The 14,205-nt window shown below is 33.8% G+C and overlaps 1 protein-coding gene across 1 annotated transcript in view; it reads right to left on the bottom strand.

The window, feature by feature from the left end:
• The window catches only part of SLCO6A1 (solute carrier organic anion transporter family member 6A1), a 95,763-nt gene that overhangs the window by 34,635 nt on the left and 46,923 nt on the right, over positions 1 to 14,205 (bottom strand). Inside the window, exon 8 of the mRNA XM_025993006.2 lies at positions 11,315 to 11,510. Coding sequence (XP_025848791.1) covers positions 11,315 to 11,510 — 196 coding nt within the window. The remainder of the gene's footprint in view (positions 1 to 11,314; positions 11,511 to 14,205) is intronic.

Below are 14,205 nucleotides of genomic sequence, written 5' to 3'. Positions count from 1 at the left end.
AGTACTGTCTTAGCAACACTCTATAAGTTTTGTTACATGTATTTTCATTTTCATTCACTTCAAAATACTCTACAATTTTTCTTTTGAAAAAATTATTTGAACACAAGTTATTTAAAAGTTTGTTATTCAGTTTCCAAATATTTGGGACTTTTCCAGAAATCTTTTTTTTATTCATGTAGTTCTAATTTAATTTGATCATGGTCAGAAAATTCCATTATATGATTTAGTCATTTAAATTTATTGATACTTGCTTTACAGAATATGGTTTACTTTGGGTTTCCAGTGCTTTTCAAAAGAAATGTATTCTTCTTTGACAGGTAAAATTTCTACAAATGTCAATCATGTCAAGTTGGCTCTGTTATTCAAATCTTTTGTATGATCACTGAGGTTTTTTGGCCTACTTCTATTATTAAGAAAATCAAAATATCTGATCACATTCAGGAATTTCTATATTTCTACTTGCAGCTTTTGCTTCACATACTTTAAAGCTCATTCATGAGGTTCACAAACATTAAGACTTGCTTGAATTCTTAATGAATCGACCATTCTAGCATAACATAATCACCTTTTTTATTCCTAATAGTATTTGCTCTCAGATCTACTTGGTATAATATCATACTCCAGCTTTCTTTAGATTTCTGTTAATGTGATATATCTTTCCCCATCCTTTTACATATAATCTACTTGTGTCTATAGTTGAAGTACATTTCTTTTATACAACATTGATAGCTGGGTCTTGCTTTCTTTAAAAAATCAAATTATACAATCTCTGCCTTTCAATTGAAATATTGCAACATTTACATTTTATGTGATTACTATAATAGGTTTGAATCTATCCTTTCTGTTTTTCTTTTTTTATCTCTTCTTTGTTCTCTTTTTTTTGCCTAATTTGAGATTAAACAAATGTTTTTGTAAAATTCTATTTTAATTCATGTGTCAGTTGGGCTTATTAACTGTGACTGTTATTTTAGTGGTGCTTCAAAGTTTATATTATACATATTTAACTTAACACAATCTACCAATGTGTGATATAATGCCTCTTCAAGTAAATCCATATTATATATTTATCTGTTTTAAACAATTATTTTTAAAGGGATTTAAATAAGAAAAAAATACCTAGATAATTACCATTTCCTTTGGTCTTCTTTGCTTTTTGTAGTTCTTATCTGGTATCATTTTATTTCAGCCAGAAAGACTTTTAGACATTTCATGAGGTGTAAGTCTATTGTTCAAATATTATTTACATTTTTAATGTGTAAAATTATTTCTCCATTTTTTTTATTTCTCCATTTTTTATAGACATTCTGACTTGGTACAAAATGTTGTTAATTTTTTTCTTTCAGTACTTCTAAAATATTTTCCTACTGTCTTCTTATCTGCATTGTTTCTGATATAAACTATACTCTTAGACTTATCTTTGGTCATTTGTATATAAAGTATCACCCCACACACACTACTTTTAAGATTTTTTTCTTTACACTTGAGAGATTTATTATGTAGTATGGTGTAATTTTCTTCATGTTTCTTGTTCTGAGGGTTTGCTAGGTTTCCTAGGTCTGTAGGTTTACAGTTTACATGAAGTTTTTAAAATTTTTACATTTCTTCAAATATTTTTCTATCTCCAAGGCCCCTCCTCTGGAGATTCCAACTATATATATATGGTCAGCCACCTGAAGTTGTCCAACTTATTGATGTTTTGTTTTGTTAATTTTCTTGTCTCTGTATTTTCCATTGGATGTTTATTGTTATCAATTTCAAGTTTATTTAATCTTATGCAAATGTCTAATCTGTCATTAATCTCATACGTAGTATTTTTCTCAAACTTCATGGCTTTCATTTCTATATGCTCAATTTGAGTTTTTAAAAATAGCTTTTACTTAACTTTCTGAACATATGGAATAATTATATAATAACTGTTAACTCTGGCAATATTAGCATCTACTTGCAGCTTTTGCTTCACACATTCTAAAGCTCATTCATGAGGTTTACAAACATTAAGACTGATCAATTGATTTAGCTTCTTATTATGAGTTGTATTTTTCTGCTTCTTACAACATTTTACTGGATATTGAACTTTGTAAGTTTCAATCTTGGATGTAGAATATTTTTTTAAAGATTTTTATTTATTCATGAGAAACAGAGAGACAGAGACACAAGCAGAGGAGAAGCAGGTTCCATGCAGGTATCCCAACATGGGACTCGATCCCAGGATCATGCCCTGGGCCAAAGGCGGTGCTAAACCGCTGAGCCACCCAGGCTGCCTGAATGTCGAATATTTTTGTATTTTCGTTAGTATTTTTAAGCTTTATTCTGTAATGCAGCTAATTTACTTGGAACACTCTAATCTTTTTTAGTTGGATAGCCATATTTGATAGGAAGGGCCAGAGTTTAGAATTAATCATTAACCACTGTTGAGACAAGATCCCTCTGTATACTTTATGTACTGTGATTTTTGAGGTTTCATAGTTTGATGAGAATAGAAATTATTCCCAATCCTGTGTGAATGGTGTACACTATAATTCTAATTCTCTTGATGGATTTAGACTCAATAACTTTCTTCACACATATCCTAGTTACTACTTTGCTGAATACTTAAGGAGGTCTTCTGTATATTTGTCCTCTAGTACACAATCTTGTGAATTCTAGCTGTATTGGTCTCTCAGAACTCTCAGCTCCATTCCCTCAACTCAGAGAACCAGCCAGAATCTGTTTCATTCCCATTCCCTGTGCTTTGATCTTAAAACTGTGGAAGCAGTAAGCTGGAGGAACTGCAGGCTCACCTTGAATGCTTCTCTCATGTACCACTGCCCTTCACTGACTGATTCCAATGTCTTGAAAGCCACCATTTCTATTTTTGTTGAATTTTTGGTTGTTTTGGTAGGAAAGGAAATCTGTTATTCCATCTTGGCTGGAAGTGAAAGCCCAGAACAATTTCCAAGTATAAATTTAGAATGAAGCCAAAGGGTCTTATTTTATATTACTAATCATTTGGAAAAGTGCCTATAGTTCAAAATCATTTTAGATTATTATATTCTGATTTATAAACTATATATTTGAGCAACTTTAGTTTTACAGAATAATTGAGCATAAAGAGAGTTACCATATACCTCTTCTCCCTCTACACACAGTTTCAGCTATTATTAGTAAATTCCTTAGTGTGATATATTTTTTACGATTGATCTTATCATATCAGTTATTACATCAGTATTCCATATGCTCAAAAGGTTAAGCAGAAGATATTTCTAAAAATTCAAACCAAATTGCCAATAATTTTGCCTTATCCAGAATGTCATATAGATGGAATCATACAATAGATAGCCTGCAAAATGGCTTCTTTCGCTTAGCAATATATTCATTTAAGCTTCCTCCACATCTTTTTGTGGCCTGATGGCTGATTTTTTTTTATCACTAATAATAGTCTATGTATGGTATACTACAGTTTACCTATACACCTACTGAAGGGTGTGTTGAGTGGTTAAATTTTAGCCATTATGAATGAAGGTGCTGTCAACATTCACTGACAGGTTTTTGTCTGAACATAATTATTCAATTCATTTGATTAAATACCTAAAACCACAATTGCTGAATTGCATGGCAAAACTATGTTTAGCTATATAAGAAACTGCCAAAATGCCCAAGTGACTTACCATTTTATATTACTAATTGCCGCAAATGTCTTTGTTACTCCACATACTCACTAGCATTTGGTTTTGTCAGGTTTTTGGATTTCAGACATTTCAATAAACGTTCTGTGGTATCTCATTGTTGTTTTAAGTCTCTGCTCCTTGATGGCCTATAATACTGAACATATTTTCATATGCTTATCAGTATCTAGTATCTGTACAGCTTCCTTAGTGAGGTGTCTGTTTAGACCTTTTGGCCATTTTAATTGGGCTGTTTCTCTGTAAATTGATGACTTTTAAGAGTTCTTTCAATATTTTGGATATATACTTACCAAATATGTATTTTTCTCATGCTCACTTTGGCAGCATATAAACTAAAATATGTATTTTTCTCCCAATTTGGGCATTGACTTTTAATTCTATTAACAGTGTCTTTCACAGAGAAAGGTTTTAATTTTAATAACATTTAACATGTCATTTTTTTCTTTCATGCTTTTTTTTTTTTTTTTTTTTTGCACCTGAAATGTCATCACAAAAGCCAAGGTTACCTAGATTTTATCCTATGTTATCTTTCCGAAGTTTTTTAGTTTTGTGTTTTACATTCAAGTCTATATCCATTTTTAGTTCATTTTGTTTTTTGTTTTTTGTTTTTTATTTTTATTTTTTTATTTTATTTTTTTTTTAAATTAATTTTTATTGGTGTTCAATTTACCAACATACAGAAAAACACCCAGTGCTCATCCCGTCAAGTGTCCACCTCAGTGCCCGTCACCCATTCCCCTCCAACACCCGCCCTCCTCCCCCCTTCCACCACCCCTAGTTCGTTTCCCCGAGTTAGGAGTCTTTATGTTCTGTCTCCCTTCCTGATATTTCCCAACATTTCTTCTCCCTTCCTTTATATTCCCTTTCACTATTATTTATATTCCCCAAATGAATGAGAACATACACTGCTTTAGTTCATTTTGATTTAATTTTCATGAAGGCTGAAAGTCTGTTCTGTCTGTAGATTTTTTTTTCTTTTCTTTCTTTTGTTTTGTTTTTTCATGTGCATATTCATTTTTCTAGCACCATTTCTTGAAAAAACTATCTTGGTTGCAGTCCAATATGGTGACATAGGTGCCTCCAGAACTCATCTCCTCCCAAAGACACACCAAATCTACAGCCACACAGAGAAATTCCCTCTGAAAGAAATCTAAAAACTAGCTGAGTAAATCCTACACATTGGGCAAATGAGAAAATACCATCACCCACACTGAAATAGATAGGAAAACCTGAAACACAATTTTACCATAAACCATACCCTAGGCACAGTGCCTAATAATCAGGAAGGACCTCCCAACTAACAACTTCTCCCTAAGGAGTAAAGAGTATGGACACCACATCTAGTGTGCCAACTTTTAAGACTCACACATGAGTGGTGGGTGCCCAAAAACACTTAGCTCAAAAAACCAACAGGCTTGTATCCAAAAACAAGACTGTAGTAAAGTAGTTAATGGGCTCTGCAGATTCACCTTGGCTATCCTCCCAAGGCTCAACACAGAAAGAGAAGGCAAAACATGTCCATCTGTATCTTTGCATGAAAGAGGCTATTTGCATACTTTAAAAATCACTACCTGAGGGTCAGACTTCTAATTTAATACATATCCAGGAACTCATCACAATCCTCCCAGGGAAAGAGCCCCTTGATGGTCTGACTCATAACCAACAGGGCTTGCAGAGTTCCATAGTACTGAAACAAACAAAGAAATGGTTCTAAATCAGCTATTCCCACAGGGTTCAGTGCAGAGGGAGCAGGACCTACCAACATTTACAGAACATTGCATCCATAACAGGAGAATACATATTCTTCTCAAGTACATAGGGAACATTTTCCAGAATAGATCATATAGAAGTCTACAAAATAAGTCTTATTACATGTAAGAAGACTGGAATCATATCAAGCATCTTTTTCAACAATAGTATGGAACTAGAAATCAATGTCAACAAGAAAACTAGAAAATTCACAAATACGTGGAGATTTAAAAACATGCTACTGAACAACCAATAAATCAAAGAAGAAATCATAAAAGAGATTTTAAAAATACTTTGAGATAAATAAGGTGGATATTGAACATACCAAAATCTATGGGATGCAGCAAAGGAAATTCTGAGAGAAGTTCATGGTGATAGATGCCTACATTATGAAAAAGGAAAGATCTCAAATAAATAACCTAACTTTACACTTCAAGGAACTAGGAAAACAACAAACTAAGCCCAAAGTTAATAGAAGGAAGGAAATAACAAAGATCAGAAGAGAAACAAATAAAATAAAGACTAATAAAACAATAGAAAAGATCAATGAAACCAAGAGCTGTTTTTGTTTTGTTCTGTTTTTTTAAGATTTATTAATTCCTGAGAGACAGAGAGACAGACAGAGAGAGAGAGAGAGAGAGAGAGAGAGAGAGAGACATAGGCAGAGGGAGAAGTAGGCTCCTTGCAGAGTCAGATTCAGGACTCGATCCCAGATCCCGGGATCACACCCTGAGCCAAAGGCAGATGCTCAACCACTAAGCCACCCAGGTGTCCCAAGAGCTGGTTTTTTTTTAAAAAAAAGATAAATGAAATAGACAAACTTTCAGCTAAACTTGCCAAGAAAAGAAAAAACAAGAGTCAAACAAATGAATTATGAATGGAAGAGGAGACATCACAAATGACACAACACAAATACAAAAGATCATAAAACATGACTATAAACAATTACATGCCAACGAGTTGTTCTTTCTTGCTTTCATCTTTTCCTCTTTTTTTGTTTTTGTTTTTGGTTTTTTTTGTTTTTTGTTTGCTTCCTCTGGGTTTATTTTATGACATTCCATCTTCTCTCATCTGTTAGCATAGCAATTATACTTTTTATTATTTTTTACAGATTTATTCACTTGAGACAGAGAGGGAGAGAATGTGCATGCACAGGGGAGGGGAGCTGTGCAGAGGAAGAGAGAGAACCTCCAAGCAGACTGTCTGCCAAACACAGAGCCCGACAGGAGGCTCAATCCCAGGACTCCGAGATCATGACCTAAGCCAAAGTCAGGAGTCAGACACTCAGTCGACTGAGCTACGCAGGTGTCACAGCAATTATATTTCTTAAAAATGTTTTAGGAGACACCTGGGTGGCTCAGTGGTTGAGCATCTTCCTTTGGCTCAGGGCATGATCCCAGTTCAAGGATCGAGTCCCACTTCGGGCTCCCTGCATGGAACCTGCTTCTCTCTCTGCCTGTGTCTCTGCTTCTCTCTGTGCCTCTCAGGAATAAATAAATAAAATATACTTTTTTAATGTTTTAAGTTTCCCTAGAATTCCCAGAATACAAGCAGGTTAAGTCTACTTTCAAATAACATTATACCACATCATGGGTAGTGCAGGTACCTCAGAAGAGAGAATTTTCAATTTCTCTCTCATCTTTTATAAGGTTTCTGTTATCCATTTCACTATACAGCAACTATAAACATTTAACATCTTATCACCATTATTATTTTGAACACAAGTTCTCTATTACACCAACTGAAAATAAAAAAATGAAAATTATACCTTCATTTATTCATTCTCTGGTGTTCTTTTTTCTTTATATAACTCAAATTTCTAACTCATGTAATTTTTCTTTTTTCTGAAGAACTTCCTTAAACATTTCTTGCAAAGCAGGTTTACAATCCCCATATATTTTTGTTTATCTAAGAGTATCTTTATTTCTACTTCAGTTTTGAAAGACAGTTTGATTGCATACACCATTCTAGGTTAATGATTTTTTTCAGTCCTTTAAATATTTCATTCCACACTCTTCTTGTTTGTATGGTTTGTAAGATAAGTCTGCAATAAATAATCTTCAATCCTCTACCAGTGAGTTTCTTTCTTCTGGCTTCTTTCAGGATTTTGTCATTATTTTCTGATTCTATAGGTTGAATATGCTATGCCTAGTTGTAATTTTGGGGGTATTTCTCTTTCTTGGTATTCTCGGAGCTTCCTGGATCTGTAGTTTGGTGCTTGCAAATTTTGGAAAATTCTGTCATTATTACTCACTTCTATTCTCTCTTCTTCTACTTCTAGTGTTTATGTCATATATTTGTTATACCTTTGTAATTACAGCACAGTTCTTGCATATTGTATTCCAGGCAGGGTTTTTTGTTTGTTTGTTTGTTTGTTTGTTTTTTCCATCTTTTTCTCTGTATTTTTCAGTTTGAGAAGTTTCTGCTGATCTATCTTCACAGTCACTGATGCTTTCCTCAGTTCTCCCTAGTCTACTGATGGGCCCATAAAGGGATTCTTCATCCCTCTTAAAGAGTTTTTGCTCCCTTAAACTTACTTTTTTGTTTGTTTTTTCTTAGAATTTTTTTCTCTTACTTACATTTACCTATTTTTGCTTTCATGTTGTCTACTTTTTTCCATTGGAGCCCTTAGCGTATTAATCATAGCTATTTTTATGTTCCCAGTCTGATCATTCCCAAACATCTGCTATATCTAAGTCTGGTTCTAATGCTTTCTGTGTTTTTCAGTCTGCATATTTTCTTGCCTTTAGAATACCCTGTACTGTGTGGTTGAAAATCAGATAGTATATATCAGGTTTTAAAAAAAAGAGGTAGGGATCCCTGGGTGGTGCAGCGGTTTGGCGCCTGCCTTTGGCCCAGGGCGCGATCCTGGAGACCCGGGATCGAATCCCACATCAGGCTCCCGGTGCATGGAGCCTGCTTCTCCCTCCGCCTGTGTCTCTGCCTCTCTCTCTCTCTCTCTGTGACTATCATAAATAAATAAAATAAAATAAAATAAAATAAAATAATAAAATAAAATAAAGAGGTAAATAGGCTTTTATGTATGAGGTTTTTATGATTATCTGTCTAGGAGTTAGGCTGTGTTTAAAGATTGTTGTAGCTATAGGTGACAAAGGCTTCAGTTTCCCATGGTATCCTCATTCCGTCTTCCCAGTTATCTTTGGGTTTCCCTAGAATCTTTTTACTAAATAGAGTGTGCCTTGCAGCTCTCTCAGTTGTGCTTCACTGTTATAAAACTAAATACCTATTGATGTGGTGGTAAAATATTGTTGAGGGAAAGCACTCTAAAATCATATGATTAAACCTTATATTTTGTGTCTCTTCCACCCCAGTGGGCCTGATCTCTAAGCTGTCAACTTCAGAAGTTTTCTTAGCCTTTTTTCTTCCTCCCTATGTGAGACAGGAAAGTTAGAAAAGAATTGACTTGTCTGATTGTCTTCCTTTTTAAAGTTTGATGGGAAAATTCTGGAAAGTAGTTTCCTACAGGATAGGCTTTTGTTACAGACAGCAGACTTCTCTTGGGCATATTTCAAATGGTTATTTTCCCTCTCCTGCCCAAAACACAGGACAATTTTTTTCCCCTGTTTCTACTCTGAAAACCTAGTAGAGCACCTGGATGTAAAAGACATAAAAGTGTGTGGAGTCCTACAACTGGGTCGCCAGGAGATTTCAACTCTCAAGTTATCCCATGTTCCACCTCCAGTAATTAATCAAGTGCTGTTTAATACTCAGTTCCAATGGCTTCTGCTCCCAGTAAACAATTCTCTCTATTTGCCTATCTCTCCATTTAGGGGGACAGCACTTTGTCCGCTCTGCCTCTGCTGTTAATTTTTTGTTGTTGTTCAACTCTTTTCTTATTGTGAGGATAGGAGTGATGACTTACAAGCTCTTAACATAATGGAGTAGAAACTATAAGTTCTACTATTCTTTATTGTAACTATAAGTCCTACTGTTCTTTATTGTTTTTCACAATACTTAATAATATAAAAACAATCTTAGTATGCAGACCATATAAACAGGAAACATAGATAGATATGTACCTAAACTATATATACATACTTACTTTTCTACTTTGAGCTGATATTTTACCACTCTATTTAAATTGTATAAGTCTTATAAACACAGAGGTCCTGTATATAGATATAGATATAGATATAGATATAGATATAGATATATATCTTTGAAAAACTATACCAATGTTATATTTCTTTGCTTTCAATAGTTACTTATGTTTTAAGCTTAAGATGAAAAATTAGTCTACTTACTAGTATATTTATTACTTCTTTTACTCTTCCTCTATCCTTTAAGTTTTCCTCTAGGATTATTTTGCTTCAGACTTAAAAAATACTTAATAATTTCTTTTAGTGCTAATAATAAATTATTAGTTATCCTTCACCTGAGAATATCTTTACTTCATTTTTATTCTTAAAGGATATTTTCACTGGATAATAACTTATGAGTCATCAGTTTGTTTTGTTTCATTTTTGTCTTTCAGAATTGTAAAGATATTGTTTTACTCTCTTCTGAACACATGGTTTCTGAAGAGAAATTCAGTCATTTGTGTTATTGCTCATATCAAAATTGTTTTAACATTCTTATTTGATAATGATGATATCTGGATCCCCTATGGTCTGTTCTATTATTTGTTTTGTCTCATAATTTTTGGCATTATCTTTTTTTTAGAGTGTTGGGTCTTTCTGCTGCTGGGTAAAGTGCTGGATGACCAAATTCATCTAATTAGTGGCCAAATTAACTCCTGGCTAGGTTACAGTATGTTTGGAATGCCCTCACTCTTACGTCTTAGCCTTAAAGAGATATCAGCTGAGAATACCTAGTGTCCATCATGGTTCCTCTCTTCACTGTATTCTAAACTCACTCTTATCTACAGAGTATCACAATAGTGTTAGAATTTTCCTCTACTTTTTTAAAGATTTCTGCTTGATTTCAGCCTCTTACAAATGTATTCAGCTTCAGCAAATGTATTGAGTGAAAACCCAAGAGTGTTGTCTCATTTGTCTCTCTCTCTTCTGATATCCTGCTCGACCCTGTTTTTGACTCTAGGTTGACACATCAGTCACTAATGTATGCTGATTTCTTGTCATCTAATAGGTGATTTTTGTCCAGACCTTTGCCCAAATTCTCAGCTTCTTGCTAGTATTGAGAATTAGCAAATATCTTTAAAGTATGCAACTGCAGAAAGATACTTCTTAAGGGTCTGCCTCATTCCAGAATTTTGGCCTTTGAATTCCTATTTGCCTAAACAGTCCTCTGATGCCTTTAGACGGGTCTTTAAACTTGACTCAGTATTTTTATAGTTGATCTCAGTGGGCCTATAGACCTGCCACAAGCTACTCCATTGAAGATAGAACTGAAAATCTTATTCTCCTTACTTATTTTACTTGCTCAGTCCTAAGGTTTTCTATTTGAATTCTGTTCCCCTGTATTAAATATCAATCTCTGCCAAGTTCTTTGAATTTTTGCATGGTTACCTTAAAGGAGACATTACTATACCATACTTTCAGATGTACTTCATTTCTATTCTTTGATGTCTATAAAAAGACAGACATACCAATTCAGGAACACAAGGTAAGGCTTTGTATAGATAGTATTGTCTCCTAGTTGTTAGCCACTTTAATACAGAATATGATTTCTAGGTTCTGAACCATTTCAGTGCTTTTTTTATTAGTACTTTATGAATACATAAGCAGCCGTATCACAAGCTACCATCATGATATTTCTGCCGTTATTATGAAAGGTGAAAGTATGCTTTATATTTCTTTTACATGTTGAATAATTCCAAGAATGGTATAAACATATTGGGTTACTAGATAAATAATTATTAACTGAGAAATACATTGTTGGTTTGAATGTAAAAATCAAATATACAAAATAATATTTACCCGTCATAATCTTCATTGATCCCAGCAAATGGTACTGGATCACAGTGTACAAAAATTACAAACCCAAAGAATATAACTGATATAACAGATGTAACCATTACAAATCTCATAAGGGCTTTACAAGACATGTGTAACATGGAAGCAATGGTACCTCCCAGAAGTTGGCCAAGTGCACCTCCTGGAAATAAAACAAATCCTAAAAGAAAGGAGGAGGAGGAGAAGAAAACAGTTAAAAAAAAATAGTCAGCTAAATATAGTACAGAAAATTCATATGTTGATGCAATCCCTCTGCTCCAAACAACATAGATTTAAATAAAAAGACAATGAAAATCTAAAGGCATGATAAATATCTCAATGAACCTGAACCTTAAAAGAAGTACTAATTTGGGAATAGGGTTGAAGCTAGAGGCCTAATGGAATGATGGAGAAATTTTGCTCCTTTGTGATAATGGCATCTAAGATAAACCCAGAACTTATCCATGCAAAACAGAAGACAAGAACTGTCTTATTCAGAACTATTATTGGATAGCTGCCTGGATTTATAGTTTATAGCAAGAGACATGCCCATGATAAGAGTTCAGAAACAGATTCATTACAAAAAATTAAACTAAGCCACCCACTGGTTCTGTGAATGGGTGTGCAATATTAGAAATCTCACAACAAAGTGGGATTTCAGAATAGTCATTATGAGAAATAGTTTTCTTTTCAATCAAGCATAAAGGGTTAGAGGCAAGCAGGAGGAGTAAGAGGAGGATGTGGAGGAAGAAGAAATATAATTATTTATAAATATAAGAAATATATAATAATTGGAAAATATTCAATCATATGAAAGTAGCACAGTGAATGCATATATCAATGTAATCTCCTTTGCTCTAAACATAAAGTGGTAGATTTACATAGTAATATAGCAAAAGAAATATAAGGCAAAAAAAAAAAAAAAGAGTCCCATTAACAACAGATTAAATTGATATCATTGAGAGTCTGTGGGAGACTTGTAAATACTAATTTTAGGATGCTCAAAAAGATAAATGACAGTATAACTTCCATAAAAATGAAAAATTAAATAAAAAGTCAAAGGAATTAAATAAGCGCAGATGAACAAAAAACAGTAAATCTAGACATTTAAAAATATAATTGTTAAAATAAAAATGGAAGTCCCAGACCAGAGACATTTGAAAAGCTTATAAATTGGATAAGAACATCATTATTCATCCCCTATGTAATAAAAGAGAGAGAGAGAGAGAAAAGAGAATAACCAAAACAAGTAGTTAAAAGACAATGAATACAGTGGAGAAATATGGTTAACATGACTCAGTTGAACAAGGTCAAATTCCAAAGTAATAAGCCATGGTGATAATATGCACCCTTGAAAGGATTTGGTGAAAATGTCATTTTACTTCTGTGATCTTCCTTCTAAAATCCATAACCAGGGGCAGCTCTGGTGGCTCAGCAGTTTAGCCCTGCCTTCAGCCCAGGGCCTGATCCTGGAGACTCAGGATCCAGTCCCACATCGGGCTCCCTGCAGGGAGCCTGCTTGTCCCTCTGCCTGTGTCTCTGCCTCTCTCTCTCTCTCTCTCTCTCTCTGTCTCTCGTGAATAAATAAATAAATCTTTTTAAAAAAAATCCATAACCAGGGCGCCTGGAAATTTTAAAAAATAAATAAAACCCATAACCACTGTCTAATCACAGGGGGAAAAAAATCAGACAATTCCCAAAAAAGGAACATTCTAAAAAATACCTGACCAGCACTCCTCAAACCAGCCAATGTCATAAAACACAATGGAAGACTTAGAAGCTGTCAAGCCCAATAGAATTCTATGACATGACAACTAAAGGTAATGTATCCTGAGTGAGATCCGGGAATAGAAAAAAGGACATTTTGTAAAAGCTAAGGAAATAAAAATATTGACTTTACTTAGTACTATATTGGTTCATTAATTATAACAAAACTACTATACTAATGTAAGATGTTAATAAGAGGGGAGACCATGACTCAATGGTTGAGCATCTGTCTTCGGCTCAGGGCATGATCCTGGATCATGGGTTGGGAGATCCAGCCCAACACTGGGCTCCCTGCAAGGAGTCTGCTTCTCCCTCTGCCTGTGTCTCTGTCTCTGCATCTCTCATGAATAAATAAATAAAATCAAGAAAGAGAAAGAAAGAAAGAAAGAAAGAAAGAAAGAAAGAAAGAAAGAAAGAAAGAAAGAAAGAAAGAAAAAAGAAAGAAAGATAGATAGAAAAAAGAAAGAAAGAAGAAAGAAAGCAAGCTATGGAAACTAATACTCAATGTGAACAGTTATCTAAAAAGAGAAACAAAACCATATATTTAGAAACTAAAAGCTTTTCTCAATAAATATGGCTTAAATGAAAATATGATAATTATAATTTTAAAATACTTAGAACAGAAAAATAATGATTATACCTAAGTGGATGAGGTGCTACTAAGGAAAATCTGTAAATAATTATACCACCATGATAAGGTTGTTAGAATTAAGTGAGTCAATATTTAAACACTTAGAAAAGTATCTGGCCACAAAGCAAACATATGAGTATTTGATAAAAGGTAGACTTACAAACAAATTCTTTAGAAAGCAAAAAAATACAAATAAATAGAGTGGAGGCAGTATTTATCAAGAAAATTGTAGGAATTGGAACTGAGTCAGCAGACTTCAGAGAAGTAAGCCTGTGGGTAGGGAAATCAAGAAGTAAACCATATTTTACCCTAGAGTCTCAGAAATTAAGGGCAATGAGCTACCACTAAAAAGGAGGGGGATAAAGGTAAAAACAAGGGGAATGGATGCCAGTCTATATAAAATGTTAGCTCCAAGTCCTATCTCCATCTCTACTCCATATAACTGACCCAGGAAAAGACCTTTGGTTTATTCAACTTG

The sequence above is a fragment of the Vulpes vulpes genome, chromosome 14, assembly GCF_048418805.1.
Source record: "Vulpes vulpes isolate BD-2025 chromosome 14, VulVul3, whole genome shotgun sequence".
In the NCBI taxonomy this organism is placed as follows: Eukaryota; Metazoa; Chordata; class Mammalia; order Carnivora; family Canidae; genus Vulpes; species Vulpes vulpes.
This window is presented reverse-complemented; position numbering and strand designations above follow the sequence as displayed.